General features: G+C 38.5%; 1 protein-coding gene across 5 annotated transcripts in view; it reads left to right on the top strand.

The window, feature by feature from the left end:
- ERAP2 (endoplasmic reticulum aminopeptidase 2) overlaps positions 1–16086 on the top strand; it is a 51315-nt gene that overhangs the window by 9995 nt on the left and 25234 nt on the right. For 4 of the 5 annotated variants that reach the window (XM_010589585.3, XM_010589590.3, XM_023547845.2 and 1 more), the window contains exons 3-7: positions 62–200; positions 4426–4560; positions 5975–6095; positions 11954–12108; positions 15109–15222. In XM_010589585.3, the coding sequence (XP_010587887.1) occupies positions 62–200; positions 4426–4560; positions 5975–6095; positions 11954–12108; positions 15109–15222 (664 nt within the window). The remainder of the gene's footprint in view (positions 1–61; positions 201–4425; positions 4561–5974; positions 6096–11953; positions 12109–15108; positions 15223–16086) is intronic. The other variant, XM_023547855.2, reaches the window with a different exon arrangement.

Below are 16086 nucleotides of genomic sequence, written 5' to 3' on the forward strand. Positions count from 1 at the left end.
GATTCATTTCTCTTCTTGGTTTTCCTTATGTATTCTCTCTGGGGGTGGTGTCTGTTTACAGAATAATTGCAGTAACGGATTTCGAGCCAACCCAGGCACGTGCGGCCTTCCCTTGCTTTGATGAACCGTTGTTCAAAGCCAACTTTACAATCAAGATAAGAAGAGAGAGCAGACACATTGCTCTATCCAACATGCCAAAGGTAGGGCCACTTTCAGAAACTTTGGAGAATCTTTCTCAGCTTGAGTTTTGGTCTTTTTTTTTTTTTTTTTCTTTAATATTTCCTTTGTTTTCAGAACTTAAGACATTAATTTGTTTTTATCTATCTTTGTATTGTATACTAATTCCAATCCTTCTAGAATTTAACATCATTCATTTTTGGGTATCGTTTCACAAGTTTTTTTTTTTTTTTTTTTAAGCTATTTCTATTTTATTTGAGTTCATACAGAAACAGTGTTCTTTTAAACCAGTATTAATTGACCATAGGTGCCCTGGTGGTACAGTGAATAAAGTGCTTGGCTGCTAACTGAAAGGGTGGCAGCTTGAACCCACCAGCCGCTCCATGAGAGAAAGATGTGGCATTCTGCTTGTAAAGACTATAGCCTTGGAAACCCTATGGGGCAATTCTACTCTGTCCTGTAGGATTGCTGTGAGTCAGAATCAACTTGACAGCAGTGGGTTTTTACCTGACCAGGCCAAGATTCAGAACCAGAAGCAGCACTTCTCAAACTCTAATGTTCAAATCAATACCCGAGGAGCTTGTTAGAATTCAGATTCTGACTCAGTAGGTTTGGGGTGACGATTCAAATTCTGTTTTTCTAGCAAATTCCTAGATGTTGCTGCTGCTGGTCCAGGTACCAAATTTGGAGTAACAAGGACCTAGAGGACCCTACCTGGGCCCCACCCCAGGAAGTTCTGGTCTCATAGTCTGTAATGGTGCTTAGAAATCTTTTTTGTTTAAGCTCCACAGGTAGTTCTTAACATTATTATGAAAACTATTTATTATGGTTATAAACATCCATTTTTAATCAAAAGAGACCTCTGAACACCTTTATTTGGCTCACATTATACTCAAAATGCAGAGCTCTTGACCCTGAGCCTCATTGGACCCTGAGTCTCATTGGGTATTTCCTCACTCCTGATGTGCTTGCCATTTGTGCTGTTGAACAAAATGTAAAATACTTCCCCAACACTGCTTGGAAAGCAGAACAAAATTAGAGGCTCTCCTAATAGTCCTTCAGAAGGGTGACCGGCTAAAAGCAGCCAGGTCAACCAGCAAGTGGTCCTGTGCCCACTTTCCTCTCTCCCTAGATGGTGGATGACCTCTAAGGTAAAGGAGAGAAATGAGCATGTCCCAGATTTCTTTTTAATGCTGGAAAAGATATTTGCTCTGAAATCCTGGCAGAGCAGATCAAGGGAAAATGTGGCGGTACTCCACATGACATGTATCTCACAGGTTTCCATGACTGTCCAGGCAGCACTCTAATAACCTCTTTTTCAGGTAAAAATGATGTGCTGCCGCAACTCTGAATCTTCTTCCCAACAAGTTAATTTAAGGACAGTTTATCATTTCAGTCGCCTTCCTGGTAGCTTTTTATTTTTCATACAAATTTTCAAATGGATAATCATGGACAGTAAAGTGAAAATACAGGTTAATAATTAAATTAAAAATTAATCTTAATTAAAATGTGATGCAAACACAAACTGCCATTAATATATATAATATAATTATTATATTAGAATTAAAATTTTCTATCTTCAGAAATCTGCAATAACTTCTCATGTTCGATTTTAAGAAAAGAAAGTAATCACTTTGAAAATATTCTATAAAATCCTTGACTAACTGTATTGCCTCAGTTGACTGGACCAACTCTTTGAGTCGTGCTCAATTCAGCAAATACTTGCTTAACTTTTTACTTCGTGTTGACATACCCAGCCCAGGTTTCCATGTTCTCTGCATAACAGTTGCAACACTAAAGATGGGTTATGGATTGGTGGGAAGAAGCTGCACATATTAACTTCTCAATTTGTTTAGTTGAGGATAGGAGATTTAAGAGAAGTGAAGTGGCAGATCACTAGGCCTGTCTTGAGAGGTGCCTCTGGATGGTTTTGAACTGCCAGTCTTTTGGCTACTAGTCTATTGATTAACCGTTTGTGCCACCCAGGGACTCCTCAAGCAGTAGTAGAGGTAGCATATCTTTTGTGGCATTTCTTTATCCTTGGCAATTTGGTTAAGAGATATGACTGTTAACCAAAAGATCGGAAGTTCAGATCCACCAGCTGCTCCTTGGAAACCCTATGGGGCAGTTCTACCCTGTCCTATAGGGTCACTATGAGTAGGAATCCACTGGATGGCAACAGGTTTGGTTTGGTTTTTTCTTCATTCCTTAAAGGAACATGCACCTGCTGATGACAGTTGCTATGCGTGCAGCGTCCTGCCAACATTGAGAAAACAGCTAAATCCTTGTCCAGCTACAAGTGCTTTATACTTGGAGCTTACATCACCATTCTGGAAGAACTTAAACGCGAACACCCCAGACACTTCCATTTATGGCAGTGTTAATCTGCATTGGTCTTTCCAGGCTTCTGAACAAAACTCAGCCTCTATGGGCTACATCTTTATCTGGGGGCAGAAATCAGAATGAATAACCCTCTGTCCCGTAACCATCTCTGTATCTCAGACTATTTTTCCTATAGTCTGACAGTCTCACCGCACCCCCGCCCACCCCATTCATCCCTCCACACACTTGACTAAGTGGTTCTATAGCTGTGTTTGGTCAGAAGACCACAATCATATCCCTCCTTGTGCACACTATAAGATAGGACTCTCCTCTGTTGAAAGGGTGTACCCATAGAACTCTGGTTGAATCAGATTCCAAAAAAAAAGAAAAGAAAAATTTAATTTGCTGGTTAAATGTGAAAATTACAGCCCTCTATATGTATCTGTCTTTTTTAGAAGTTCATAGGATTTGGTCAGGTGTTTTTTGCTTTTTTAGAACTGGGAATTGATTTTTTAGTAGAATTCTGTAGAATTTAATAGCACAAACATTTGACATTGAAATAGGCTAGGCAGTTTATGGTAGTGCTTCAGGCTATCTTCTCTCTTCAAAGCAAACTGCCATCTCATTCAAACATACAAACCATGCGCAGTAAGCCATGGTCAGCACTGCCACACAGCCTGACACTGAAAGGAAGAAGAAGACAAAAGAAAAAAGAGCAAGTCTAAGGGTTGTTACCAATTTGAATAAAGTGGTTTTTTCAGATTATTGGATCTGTATCCATTCAGTACCGAATCTGAACCCTTTGCCATTAAGTCAATTCTGACGCATAGCAACCCGGAGTCGACTCGACAGCAATGGATTTGGTTTGGTTTATCCATTCAGTGTTTAAGGGTCTCGTACTATGATGGGAAACCCTGGTGGTGTAGTGGTTAAGTGCTATGGCTGCTAACCAGAAGGTCGGCAGTTTGAATCCGCCAGGCGCTCCTTGGAAACACTCTGGGGTAGTTCTGCTCTATCCTATAGGTTCTCTATGAGTCGGAATCGACTCAACAGCAGTGGATTTTTTGTGTGTGTGTGTACTGTGGTGAAGACCATCTTCTGGAAAATCTAGCTAGACCAAATGAAGATAGAATTCAGTAATTATCTAGTGAATTTGATGGATGGAGCTGACCAGACTGTAGGCTTTAAATGCTCTGCTTCCTCCAGTAGATAGGCAGAAGCTTAAATTACTAATGACCTCCATGGGCCTGATTGCTTCCATTGCTGAATCAATGAAGCAAAGATAAAATAAGACTATGACTCAAGCTGTCACACAGAGAGTGAAAGAATGAGCAATGTCACTGGAGTCATGCAGTTACATCCACATCTTGGTTCTGTTTCAGAACTAGCCGTGTGATGTTGGAAAATTGAGTTAGCATTTCTGAGCCTCTGTTCCCTCACCTGTGAAATAACACCTACTTCACCCCCACAGAATACGAGGAATAAAAGATAATGTAAAACATCTAGCACAATTTTACTTCCCCTTTCCTTCTTCCACAAAGATTTATTTATTGTACCACAAACAAAGGGAAAGGGGCCATCCTCTGGCATTTTTGCTTAGAAATCCAGAACTGGAATTTATGTCAATATTTAAACAGAACCGTCTACGGTGTTTTGGTGCTTACAAACAACAAAACAAAATATGATTTGCATCATCTTGGGATCCCCCAAACAGTGATACTGTAAGGGAGTGATACTTTGGGGGAGTCCAGTGATAAAACAGAGGGAAGAGAGGCCACAGAATGTTAACAGGGGCCCTTTCATCTCCTGTAAGGGCATCAAATGCCCTTCAGAGTGCAATGCTTTCCTCTAATTACCTGCCTTAAGTCATAGACATTGTTGTTAAATACTCCAGTTTTCAAATACTGATTCCTTTCCTTCCTGTAGGTTCAGACAATTGAACTTGAAGGAGGCCTCTTAGAAGACCACTTTGAAACAACTGTAAAAATGAGTACATACCTGGTAGCCTATATTGTTTGTGATTTCAACTCTGTGAGTGGCACAACCTCATCAGGGGTCAAGGTGAGACTGATTTCTAATTTCATACATGGTGCGAAATAGTGTCCTAAGGGCAATGAGTTTTTTCTTCATTTCCTTAAGTTTTTTTTCCCCCTTATTATCAAAGTATTATGTTTATTTTACAATGCTTGGCAAAAAATAAAATAAAAGATTATCCATAACCCCATCACCAAGACGTAACTACTGATAGCCTTAGAGTATATGCCAACCACGTTTTTTCTATATGCATGTCAGTATACAGTAACAGTATGTACTGTCTATATATATACATACTTTTTTACAAAATAATATACTATACAGACTTTTTAACCCAATTTTCCCTTTAATATGCCATTAAATATTTTTCTATAATACTCTATTAATAATTACATAGTACTATTCTGCATGGAGAGCCGTGGTGGTGCAGTGGTTAAGAGCTACAGCTGATAACCAAAAGGTCAGCAGTTCGAATCCACCAGCCACTCCTCGGAAACCCTATGGGGCAGTTCTACGGTGTCCTAGAAGGTCACTGAGTCAGAGGCGACTAGACGGTAACAGGTTTTGTTTTTGGTTTTTGGACGTATTAGCAGGATTTTAAGAATCAGTATCTACAACTTTATATGTGGGTGATTTGAAGCGAATTACTCAGTCTTCATGTGTTTCAGTCTTTTCATCTCTACAATGAAGGTAATAGCATCTACTAAATAGAGTGGCTGTAAGGGTTAAATTAGATCTTATATTTAAACACTCTGTTTCCTCAGTACATGAGCAAATGTGAACATTTAGCACAGTGCCTTGTAAGTCGTCAAAAAATGATGGCCATTAACATATACTCAGTGTAAGTGTTCTGACGGACTTAAGTTAATTCAGAGCATAAAAACAGGTTATGAAATCAAAGTAGCCCTGTACTTGGAAACCAGGAAACTTGTAATCTCATTTTGTTTTTGTTTTTTTCACTTAATAGCTGGATACTTTGGAAAAGTCATTTAACACACTTGAGTAATTTTTAGTTTAAAGCAAACTAGACAGGATAGTGGATCCAGTAAATTCTCGAGGGCTCTCACACATCCTAGACCTATATTTTTTTTTAATTGTGTGAGTGGTCATAATTTTGGCAGGCTCTCCCGTACTAGGGTATATTACAGCAATGAGCTCAAGTGGGGTCTTATAACATAGTGGGTGCAAATAGCTTGAAATTTATAAATTAGCACTAGGGAATGGATTGTAACAGTTGCAGAACCACTGATAATTCTCAAGATTGCCTTTTTCTTTTAATACGTTGCAGATCCTCTTATTCCCTATTGACAACACGCTTAATGTTATCTCAATACTTTTCTCGAAAAATGCAGTCTGTCTTTCCTTGGGTGAGGGTGGTCAGGAATGAAATTGCCAAGGAGCTGTTAGTCAAAGACCACTTCTTCTGATTCACATTTTCCAGGTCTCCATCTATGCATCCCCAGACAAAGGGAGTCAAACATATTATGCTTTGGACTCATCGCTGAAGCTGCTTGATTTTTATGAAAACTACTTTGATATCAGCTATCCGTTACCAAAGCTGGGTAGGTTCAAATTCCACATCATTGCCTTTGCTTTTGCTTATAGGACTTGATTTGATTTCTTCCCCCTTTATATGTGGTGGAAGGAGCACTGATGGTGCAGTGGTTAAGCATTAGCTGCTAACCAAGAGTTCAGTGGTTCAAACCCAACAGCCGCTCCCAGGAGAAAGGTATGTAAGTCTGTTTCCATAAAGATTACAGCCTTGGAAACCATATGGGGCAGTTCTGCTGTCCTGTAGGGTTGCTATGAGTTGAAATCAACTTGACAGTAATTGTTTGTTTGTTTTAATATATAAATGAACACTGAAGAAGTTCAGTTAGCCCAACAAAGAACAATTTCTTCCTCAGAAATGGTCCTTCAGTGTAGAAGATAAAGTGTGACTCGCTTCACTCTTCTCTTATCAAGTGTAATACTATCTGCATTGCATATTAGATTTAATTGGATGAATTTTCTGGAGCAATCTCTATACCGTGTTTATAGAAGACCAACAATCTTTTATAAAACTTACCAAAGGTTTATGTAAGCAGGGAGCTGAAAACCACCTTTTCATATGTTATCTATATTGGCTGGTGAGGTTGGAAGATAAGACTGAGGTATAGATTTAAAAAAACAAAAGATTTGCAGGAAACAGATAATTTGGGAATAAGATGGTACTCACAGTCTTTTTTTTTTTTTTCCACAGTCTAGCTTGGTTTTCATTTTCTATCTTAAAAAACGAAAGGCATGATTTTTTTCTTTTTTTTTTTAATTCTGCTTTAAGTGAAAGTTTACAATTCAAATCAGTTTTTCATTTAAAACCTTATGCGCACATTGTTATGTGACCCTAGTTGCTCCCTCTACAATGTGACATCACACTGCTCCTCTCCACCCTGTATTTCCCATGTCCGTTCAACCATCTCTTGTCCTCCTCTGCCTTCTCATCTTGCCTCTGAACAGGAGCTGTGCATTTGGCTCATGTATCTACTTGAGCCAAGAAGCACACTCTTCACCAGTATCATTTAATGTCTTATTAAAAATAAATAAATAAAATAAAACCAAACCCAGTGCTGTTGAGTTGATTCCGACTCATAGCGACCCTATAGGACAGAGTAGAACTGCCCTATAGAGTTTCCAAGGAGTACCTGGCGGATTCAAACTGCTGACCTCTTGGTTAGCAACTGTAGCACGTAGCCACTGTGCCACCAGGGTTTCTTCCAGTCTAATCTTTGTCTGAAGAGTTGGCTTCGGGAATGGTTTTGGTTCTGGGTTAGCAGAGATTCCAGGGGCCGTGACCTCTGGGGTCCCTCCCATCTCAATCAGACCATTAAGCCTGGTCTTTTTATGACAATTTGAGTTCTGTACCCCACTTTTCTCCCTCTCCATCAGGGACTGTCTGTTGTGTTCTCTGTCAGGGTGGACATTGGTGGTAGCCAGGCACCATCTAGTTCTTCTGGTCTCAGGCTGATGGAGTCTCTGGTTTATGTGGCCCTTTCTGTCTCTTGGGCTCATATTTTCCTTGTGTCTTTGGTGTTCTGCATTCTCCTTTGCTCCAGGTGGGTAGGGACCAATTGATGCATCTTAGATCGCCACTTGCTAGCTTTTAAGACCCCAGATGCTACTCACCAAAGTGGGATGCAGAACATTTTCTTAATAAACTTTGTTTTGCCAGTTGACCTAGATGTCCCCTGAAACCATGGTCCCCAGACCCCCACCCCTGCTACTCTGTTGCTTGAAGTGTTGGGTTGTATTCAAGAAACTCCTTACCTTTTGGTTTAGTCCATTTATGCTGACTTCCCCTGTATTGTGTGTTGTCTTTCCCGTCACCTAAAATAATTCTTGTCTACTGTCTAGTTAGTGAATACTCTCCCTCCCTACCCTTGTAACCATCAAAGAATGTTTTCTTCTGTGTTTAAACAGGTGTGATTTTTATTATGCTGCAGAACATATAAAAACCATCAGTTCTGACAGTGAAAAACATTTTTTTCCTTGGAACTTCGGGATATTCTCCTTATCATATACTTTCTCCTTCCTCCCCACTCTCATGCCCTACCAGTAGTACACTCATCCAGTTTTCCTTAGAAAGCTTAAAAGGGACCCTCAAAACACATCTCCTGGGGCAAAGTCCTATAGTTCCTGAGTCTCAGTGTATTATTACAGTGCAGGTTCTATATACCCATCAGTATAGATTTACTGAGCTCAGTTTACCCATAACCCACTGCTGTCCTCTAGGTCAAAAGGCAAGAAAGGATCAATAACAGCTACCAACAATCTTATGTCGTTCCTGAAAAATGCCCCCCATACCTTAAAGACCATATGAAGCATACTTGGAAAGAAAAGAAAAGAATCATGCAGCGTAAGAAAAATAGCAGATAATAAGCACCTCTAAATAATCCAATTAATGTAAAACCCTTGACACAATTTAGACAAGGAGTCATTCCCCACAAATGAAGTGCTAATGAATACTGATTTTTTTAGTGCTTTTTACTCACTAGAATTAACCAGTACCAACTCTAGACAAGGTAATTGCAAGCCAAGTGACTTGGTTCATTTCAAACTTTAAAGAAATGATCTTCCTTTTTAGCCAAGCAGTATTTTCTTCCAAAATGACTTAGCAGAATGGAAAGGAGGAATTTCAAGACTAAATATCAGCCAGACATTTTCTGACCTACATAAAGTCATTGGCATAAAATATGACCTGGCACCTGATGATATGCATGGAGCCTAATGATGAGATGGCCAACTGTAATAGGATATGTGCCTGACTTGGATTCCCTTCAAGAAGACAATTTCTAAAAGAGCTTGTTTTAACTTAAAACATGACACCTGTAGTGTGGATCTTATGGATCATACTGTATATTAAGATACATATGTGTGTTTGTGTGTGTGTGTGTGTATATATACGTGTGTGTGTATGAAGATCTATGGGAAGAATCTTATGGATTATACTATTATTAAGATGTATGTATCTCTTAATAATATTGTAATCTATATGATCCTTCCTGTCAATCTTAATATATATATATATATACACACACATTATAAATTAATATACATTATACCTGAGATGCTTAAATGCTATTAGATATTACTTTTGCCCCAAGGCTTCCTCAGGAGGTAAAGGAAACACTTGAAAATTCTTATTCTAAATTAAAATCACTATTACAAGCATTTATTAAATGAGACTTGGAAATCACAGCGGAAAAAGAAGCTCAGAAAGCAATTCTAAAGAAAGAGGGAGGACCCGTCGAAGACACACAGCAGTATTTTAAAAACAACTGAAACAGTTTATGAGACGGGAGCAGCTGGGCTCTTTCTACACTCCTGACAGAAGAAACAAAAGGCCAGGCTTTACCTAGCTCTTTACTCCAAGTTGTGACAGCTGAAAGGTTTCTTTTCAATAGTCACTCCCTATGTGGAGAACAAATATACAATTGGCTTGTGAATGAAATATGCGTATATTAAAAATCTGACATTATGTGTAGCTACTTGGGGAAAAACAGTCAATCCATGACCTGTGTTCTTTCTGTTGGCAGTAGACATCATCATTCCCATCAATGTTGGTTTTTCTGTATCCTTTCTCCAAAATTGCATAATATTTGAGCAATCTATCTGTATAGATAGATATATATACAGGTAGGTAGGTAGATAGATTTTTCAAGTCTTACCAGACATCCATATAATATACCACCTTTCGTTTTGACAGGAAGTTTTAAAGTGTGAAAAGGGAGAGTGATTGTTTCAAGGAATACTTTATAAATGCTGGTTTCTGAGTTGTAATAGGCATCCTGAATTTGGATCATGTATTTAGCAGTAATGTCTTGTCAAGGGCCAAGCAAGCCATGCCTAAGACAGCCTGAGAGGGTGGGGAACTGACCATGTTTTTGTCTGAACAAGGGTTCTGTCCCTTTAAGAATTTGATAAGGGAAATGGACTTCCTCCTCAGAAAAATATATATAAGCATACAAAATATTGTGTCTAATTTTAAGGGGTTCGGAGACTTTCCTGAGAAAAAGTGCGCAGGCTCTTCTAGAAAACATTCACCTAGTTGGACGTAGGAAGACCCTGACACCAACTTAGCTCCTTTGATAAACGATCCTGCTGTGTCCCAGAAGTTGTATTAGCTGTGCTGAATCTGGTTCCTTGATTATAGAGAACTATTTGTTTAGCTGATTAAAAAACCAAAACCAAACCCATTGCCGTCAAGTCAATTCTGACTCATAGCGGCCCTATTTAGTTGCTTTTAAAGGAGAAGAAGAAAATTAAGGGGTAGGACAGGGAGAGCTCTTTCAATCTCTGGTCTATTTTTTTTACTAATATAATAAGATATATGTGTGTGTGTGTGTGTGTGTATACCCACTGCTGTTGAGTCGATTCCGACTCATAGTGATCCTATAGGACAGAGTAGAACTGCCTGATAGAGTTTCCAAGGAGCGCCTGGCAGATTCGAACTGCCGACCTCTTGGTTAGCAGCCGTAGCACTTAACCACTAAGCCACCAGGGTTTCCATATGTGTATATATATATACCAAAAACCAAACCCAGTGCCATCGAGTCGATTCTGACTCATAGCGACCCTATAGGACAGAGTAGAACTGCCCCATAGAGTTTCCAAGGAACGCCTGGTGGATTCGAACTGCCGACCCTTTGGTTAGCAGCCGTAGCACTTAACCATTATACCACCAGTGTTTCCATATATATATATATATATACACACACACACGTATGTATGTATATAAAATAGCATCATTCATCCTGAACTCTGGAAGTGGTAAAAAAAAATAGTAATAACACATCTACAAGAGGCAGTTCAGAGAATATCTGAAGCATGAAGTGGTCTTGTTTCCATAATGGTGGAAAGTAATTATTTGTATCAATGAATTCTATGTATCATGCCATAGTAAGGAAAATGAATGTATTAAGACACATATTTGGATAGTACATATAAGTTAATATACATTGTACCTAAGTTGCTTAAAGATAACTCTATTTCACTTTTTTAGGAGGTAGAAGAGATATTATTAGTGTTGAAAGGAAATTGGGTTCCTCCCTAAGGTCAGAAAGAATTAATGCCCAGAGCTTTTCCTTTACTGCCTTGGAAGAATGGTTGCCCATAACAGAAGCTGTTTAAAAAAACAAAACAAAACAAAAAACGTTGCCATCAAGTTGATTCTGACTCATGGAAACCCCATGTGTTACAGAGAGAACTGAGCTCCATAAGGATATTTTTGGTTGTAATCTTTATGGAAACAGATTGACAGGCCTTTCTCCTGCAGAGCTACTGGGTGGGTTTGAACTGCTGACCTTTCAGTTAGCCAATCGTAAACTGCTTGTGCCGCCCATGCCCCTTATAGAGGGCATTATGTGATTGAAATATCAACTGAAATATTGATTATAGAGATTGCTCCTAAAAGATGTTCTCCTCAAATTAAAATTCTGTATCTTTCTCTTTTTTCTTTTAGAAATGAGCTTTATATGTTCCCAAAATTAGAAATTGGTAACTTTCATTCTTAAAAATTGTCAGTAGTACTAATATAAAATACCATGTTAGTGTTTTTAAATAATGTATTTTATTTTTCTTGGCAGTAATACATCCAAAGTATTTTCAGAGTTCAGTGCCATTAGTTAAAAAAAAAAGAGTTTAAATATCAATGTTACTCTACCTACAATCAAAACTATATTGAAAGAATTTGTTTTGCTTGGTACAAGGTACTGATTATTTTTGGTCTAACTATGAGACAATGTCAGTGTTTAGATGTTCTTAATGTAGTCAGAAAATTCTCTGTATAGTGGATGAAAGGATCATAACATATCTGATGGGGGAGCAAATCCTGCTTCTGGTGTGGAATCCACAATGATCCAGTGTGATTGCTCTTACTTCTTAGACCTAGTTGCCATTCCTGACTTTGAGTCTGGAGCCATGGAAAATTGGGGCCTCATCACATATAGAGAGACGTCACTGCTCTTTGATCCCAAGACCTCTTCTGCTTCTGACAAAATGTGGGTCACCAAAGTCATAGCCCATGAACTGGCACACCAGGTACCTGGCACCTCATGACAGTCTCTTAGTATCAGCCACAAAGAGCAGTATATAGAACCCCATCAATCTTCCTGAACAACATAAAAATCACACATTTACTTCTAGCGGAGACCTTAGGGATTATCGAATCTAATACAATCTGTCAAGTAGCAAAGGACTCGATCTCTAGACTATGGGATTCATACTGAAATTTTATCAAAAGAGAAGTAACCACTATGTATATTTATCCTTTAAAACCCTTCAAACAAAGCAGTAGTTCAAATGCCCTTTGGTAAAGAAGGGTAGGGCTATGTAGACATATAAAACACAGAACTAGGAATCCTACAAAGATTTCTATTACAAATATTTCTCCCTTTACCCTCTAGTTCCCTGGCATTCCAATTCAGGGCAAAATCAATCTCTCTTCAGTTGGAATCTGTGATTATGTGGCCATAATGAAGTACTTCAAGTCTAAGTACTCACAGGCTACTTGACCCTGGGCATGTTGCCTAATTTCTCTGATGTTCGGTGTCCTCATCTATAAAATGAATTTAATAATAGTGCCTACTTCATAAAACTATTATGAGTATTACAGATCAGGGAAGTCATATAGTAAGCACTAGATAAGTGTTAGTTATTAATGGCAATGCAGTCAAGTGTTCTAGGTGCTATTACTACTACTATCGCTAGTACTAACAGCACTAGTGCTACCACTACTACTGCTACCAACTCGTTGTAGGATAAGATTCCCAAGGGCCATCTGTCAACACTATATTACATATAAATACGGAATTGTAAAAACTAAGTCTACAGATGTCAGAAACTATTTCTACTCTCTTTTATTTCTGAAAATTCCTAGTAACTCAGCAAATTAGTAAAAGCCCAGGAAATTCTCTTTCACCATGTAGGCAAATACCATTCCATTGTAGAATCCAGTAAAATACCTTAAAAAAAATTTTTTTTTTTAATTTTATCCTTTATTATCACCATAATCACAAGTGTTTTTTTAAAGTAATGACCCACCCCACCCAGTGCCGTTGAGTCGATTCCGACTCATAGCGACCCTATAGGACAGAGTAGAACTGCCCCATAGCGTTTCCAAGGAGCGCTTGGTGGATTTGAACTGCCAACCCTTTGGTTAGCAGCCATAGCACTTAACCTCTACACCACCAGGGTTTCTAAACTGAGTACTAATTACATAGGAGGCCGTGCTCAGCACTGAACTTTGAGAGCATATGGGCTGCTTCCTCCTGGTTCAGAATCTCCCCACTGGCCTGTTGTTGGTGTTTTGATCATTAGTCACCAGGGGTCTATAGCACTTAATTGAGTCTGGGGATTCCCGATCTTTCTGCTCCATGTTTGTAGAAAATGGTCTAAGAGCTTTCTTTGAGGCTTCACACTCCCTCTGTGCCTTCTTTTAATAGTTCCTCTTTTATGGAGACACAGCATCTAAGGCTGAAGCAGACAGCATTTTTGCATTGACTATTTTGTCTTCCCACTAGTCTCCCTGTGCCTGTATCACTCCTCCATGTAAAATGCTAGCAAGGACTCCCCAGTGCCAGCATGGCATACAAGGCTCCCATGGCCTGATCCTACCTATTTCTCCAGCCTCATCCTTTACCTACCCCAAGCTTTACCCATCCAGACTACCTGCCGTTTCCTAAATGTGCCAGTTTGTGTCACCCCTCTGTGCCTTTGTTCCTGCTATCTGATCTGCCTAGAGCACAGACAGCTCCCTGAGGACTACTTACAAGACTCAGGTAATGAATTATTTCTTAACTGTCCTATATACCCTCTCAGCAGAACTGATTATATCCTTTGTCCCTGGCCCAGACATTGATCATAGTATGTATAACACTTGACTGCATTTATTTGTCTACTGGTTGACCTACATCATTTTTACTGGGGCTGCAGCTATCTTGTATACATCTTTGTATTTCGAACATACGGCATGGGGCTAGGCATATAGTAGGTTTTCAATAGGTATTTGTTGAATGAATGAATAAACCACCATCACTAACTGGTCAAGTAACCAACCTGTACTTCTCATATTTGCCATTTCTCAGACTGACGATATTCTTCCCATCCCTACTCACTGTGCCCTTGGGAAGATTAGCGCCTACTTGTAAAATGATTAAAAAGTCCCAGAAAAGGATTAGAAATTAAACAGTTTCTAAAAGTCATAGACCTAGCATTTTCTGTTCTATAACTATAATGAAAGCTCTTCTGAATCTTAGAATCTTGTTGTTTAAGCTCTCTATCATTCTGGAGATTGCCATTCTAAAATGGATATGCTAGATGCATACTATTGGGCATATATGAAATTAATTAATTAGTAAATAGATAAGTAATACAAAAGCACATGAAAGAATGATAATATATAAAAATACATAATCTGTGTTAGAGATTAAATGTAGATCAAGGGTAAATCTCTATTTAGGTTACGCTTATGCATCTTTTTATCTTATTCATATGTTTTTTAGATCTCCGACCTTTATTCTCTTTAGTGGCCAACTTAATCCCTTGAAGTAAGTCAGGACAGAGGTTAAACACCAAATTTGCTCATCAATACTATTACATAATGATCTGAGAAATCTAAATGAATTTTTATGATTTTCTTAAGCATCTACTACTTAATATCAAAAGGTAACTTCACCAAGGACGTTTTGGCTTACATTTATCCTCAGACAAATCAAAGACAAGGTGAAATTATTCTCATTACACAAAAAAGAAAAACTACCCTACAGAAGATTTCATTTTCTTCCTTGATATGAAACCTAATAGCTATGAAATTTTGGGAGGGTGGAATGAAAACTGGAGAGTTAGGGAACTAGAGGCAATAAGGACACATTAGGAAGAAGGGAGAAGTGAATGGTGAGAAAAACGAGAAGGCCAAGAAACAAGTAGAAGGTAGTTGTGCAAGAGAAAAGTATAGCAAAGAGGGAGGAATTTTTTTTCTTCTACAATTAATAATTTTTATATTTGTCTGATTTCTAATAAAATTGAGATTTTACCTCCTAGTGGTTTGGAAACCTGGTTACAATGGAGTGGTGGAATGATATTTGGCTTAACGAGGGTTTTGCAACATACATGGAGCTTATCTCTATTAATGCTACATATCCGGAACTACAATTTGTAAGTTCATCATTTTGTGTATCATACTACATGTCCTAAGAAGTCATCAGTTTATTGTTCAAATTTTCAGTCAATGCTAAAAAGAAAACAATATAACATTAACGTTTTTTGAACAAAGGGTACTATATTTGATAAATGAAAAAGATCGTAAAACTAGATGAGACATTGAAATTTTAAGAAATCATCAGTATAAAAGCCTCACTCAAAAGAGAGAGCAGATTCGCACAGATATACAGCTGTGTATGTGGGGTGAAAAAAAAGACTATCACTGTCTATATACACTCACACAGTAATGCCTGTGACTACTAGGTCCCGTGCAGAGTTCTTGGCCTGTAACCTGAATTGAGTATGACTGGAGTCACACTCCTTCAGAACTTCCAAAGGGCCTGTTGGCTTCCCTAAAATGTGTAAAGGGGTTTCTTCGAACGTGTCTTTTTTTATGAGCATAGAGGATCTGGACACGTCCCAAATCCATCTATCGCGATGGTTAGAAGGGTTAATTAGCTCTTTGGGGGAGACATTTGATCCGGTATGGTGTACACAGACATGGGTTCAAATTCAGGGTCTTTTTACTTGCTATGTGGTGACTAAATTGTTTAATCCCAAAGCCTCATATACTGTCACTTGCGAAGTGTGTATAATGAATCTCCCTTGCAGGAGTGTTGAAAGGATTGCAGGTGATGGATGTAAGGTTCTGGCACATAGCAAGTGTTCACTAAATGGGAAGTATTACTTTTATTTCCAAGGGCTTGATACATGGTGAACATTCAGGCAATGTTGGCTCTGTAACTTTATGAAGCAGAGAACTAGGGAAAGGAAAATATATAAAGAGAAAAGAATATCTTGCAAGAAACATTGATTGAA

This window comes from Loxodonta africana, chromosome 2 (assembly GCF_030014295.1).
Source record: "Loxodonta africana isolate mLoxAfr1 chromosome 2, mLoxAfr1.hap2, whole genome shotgun sequence".
Classification (NCBI taxonomy): Eukaryota; Metazoa; Chordata; class Mammalia; order Proboscidea; family Elephantidae; genus Loxodonta; species Loxodonta africana.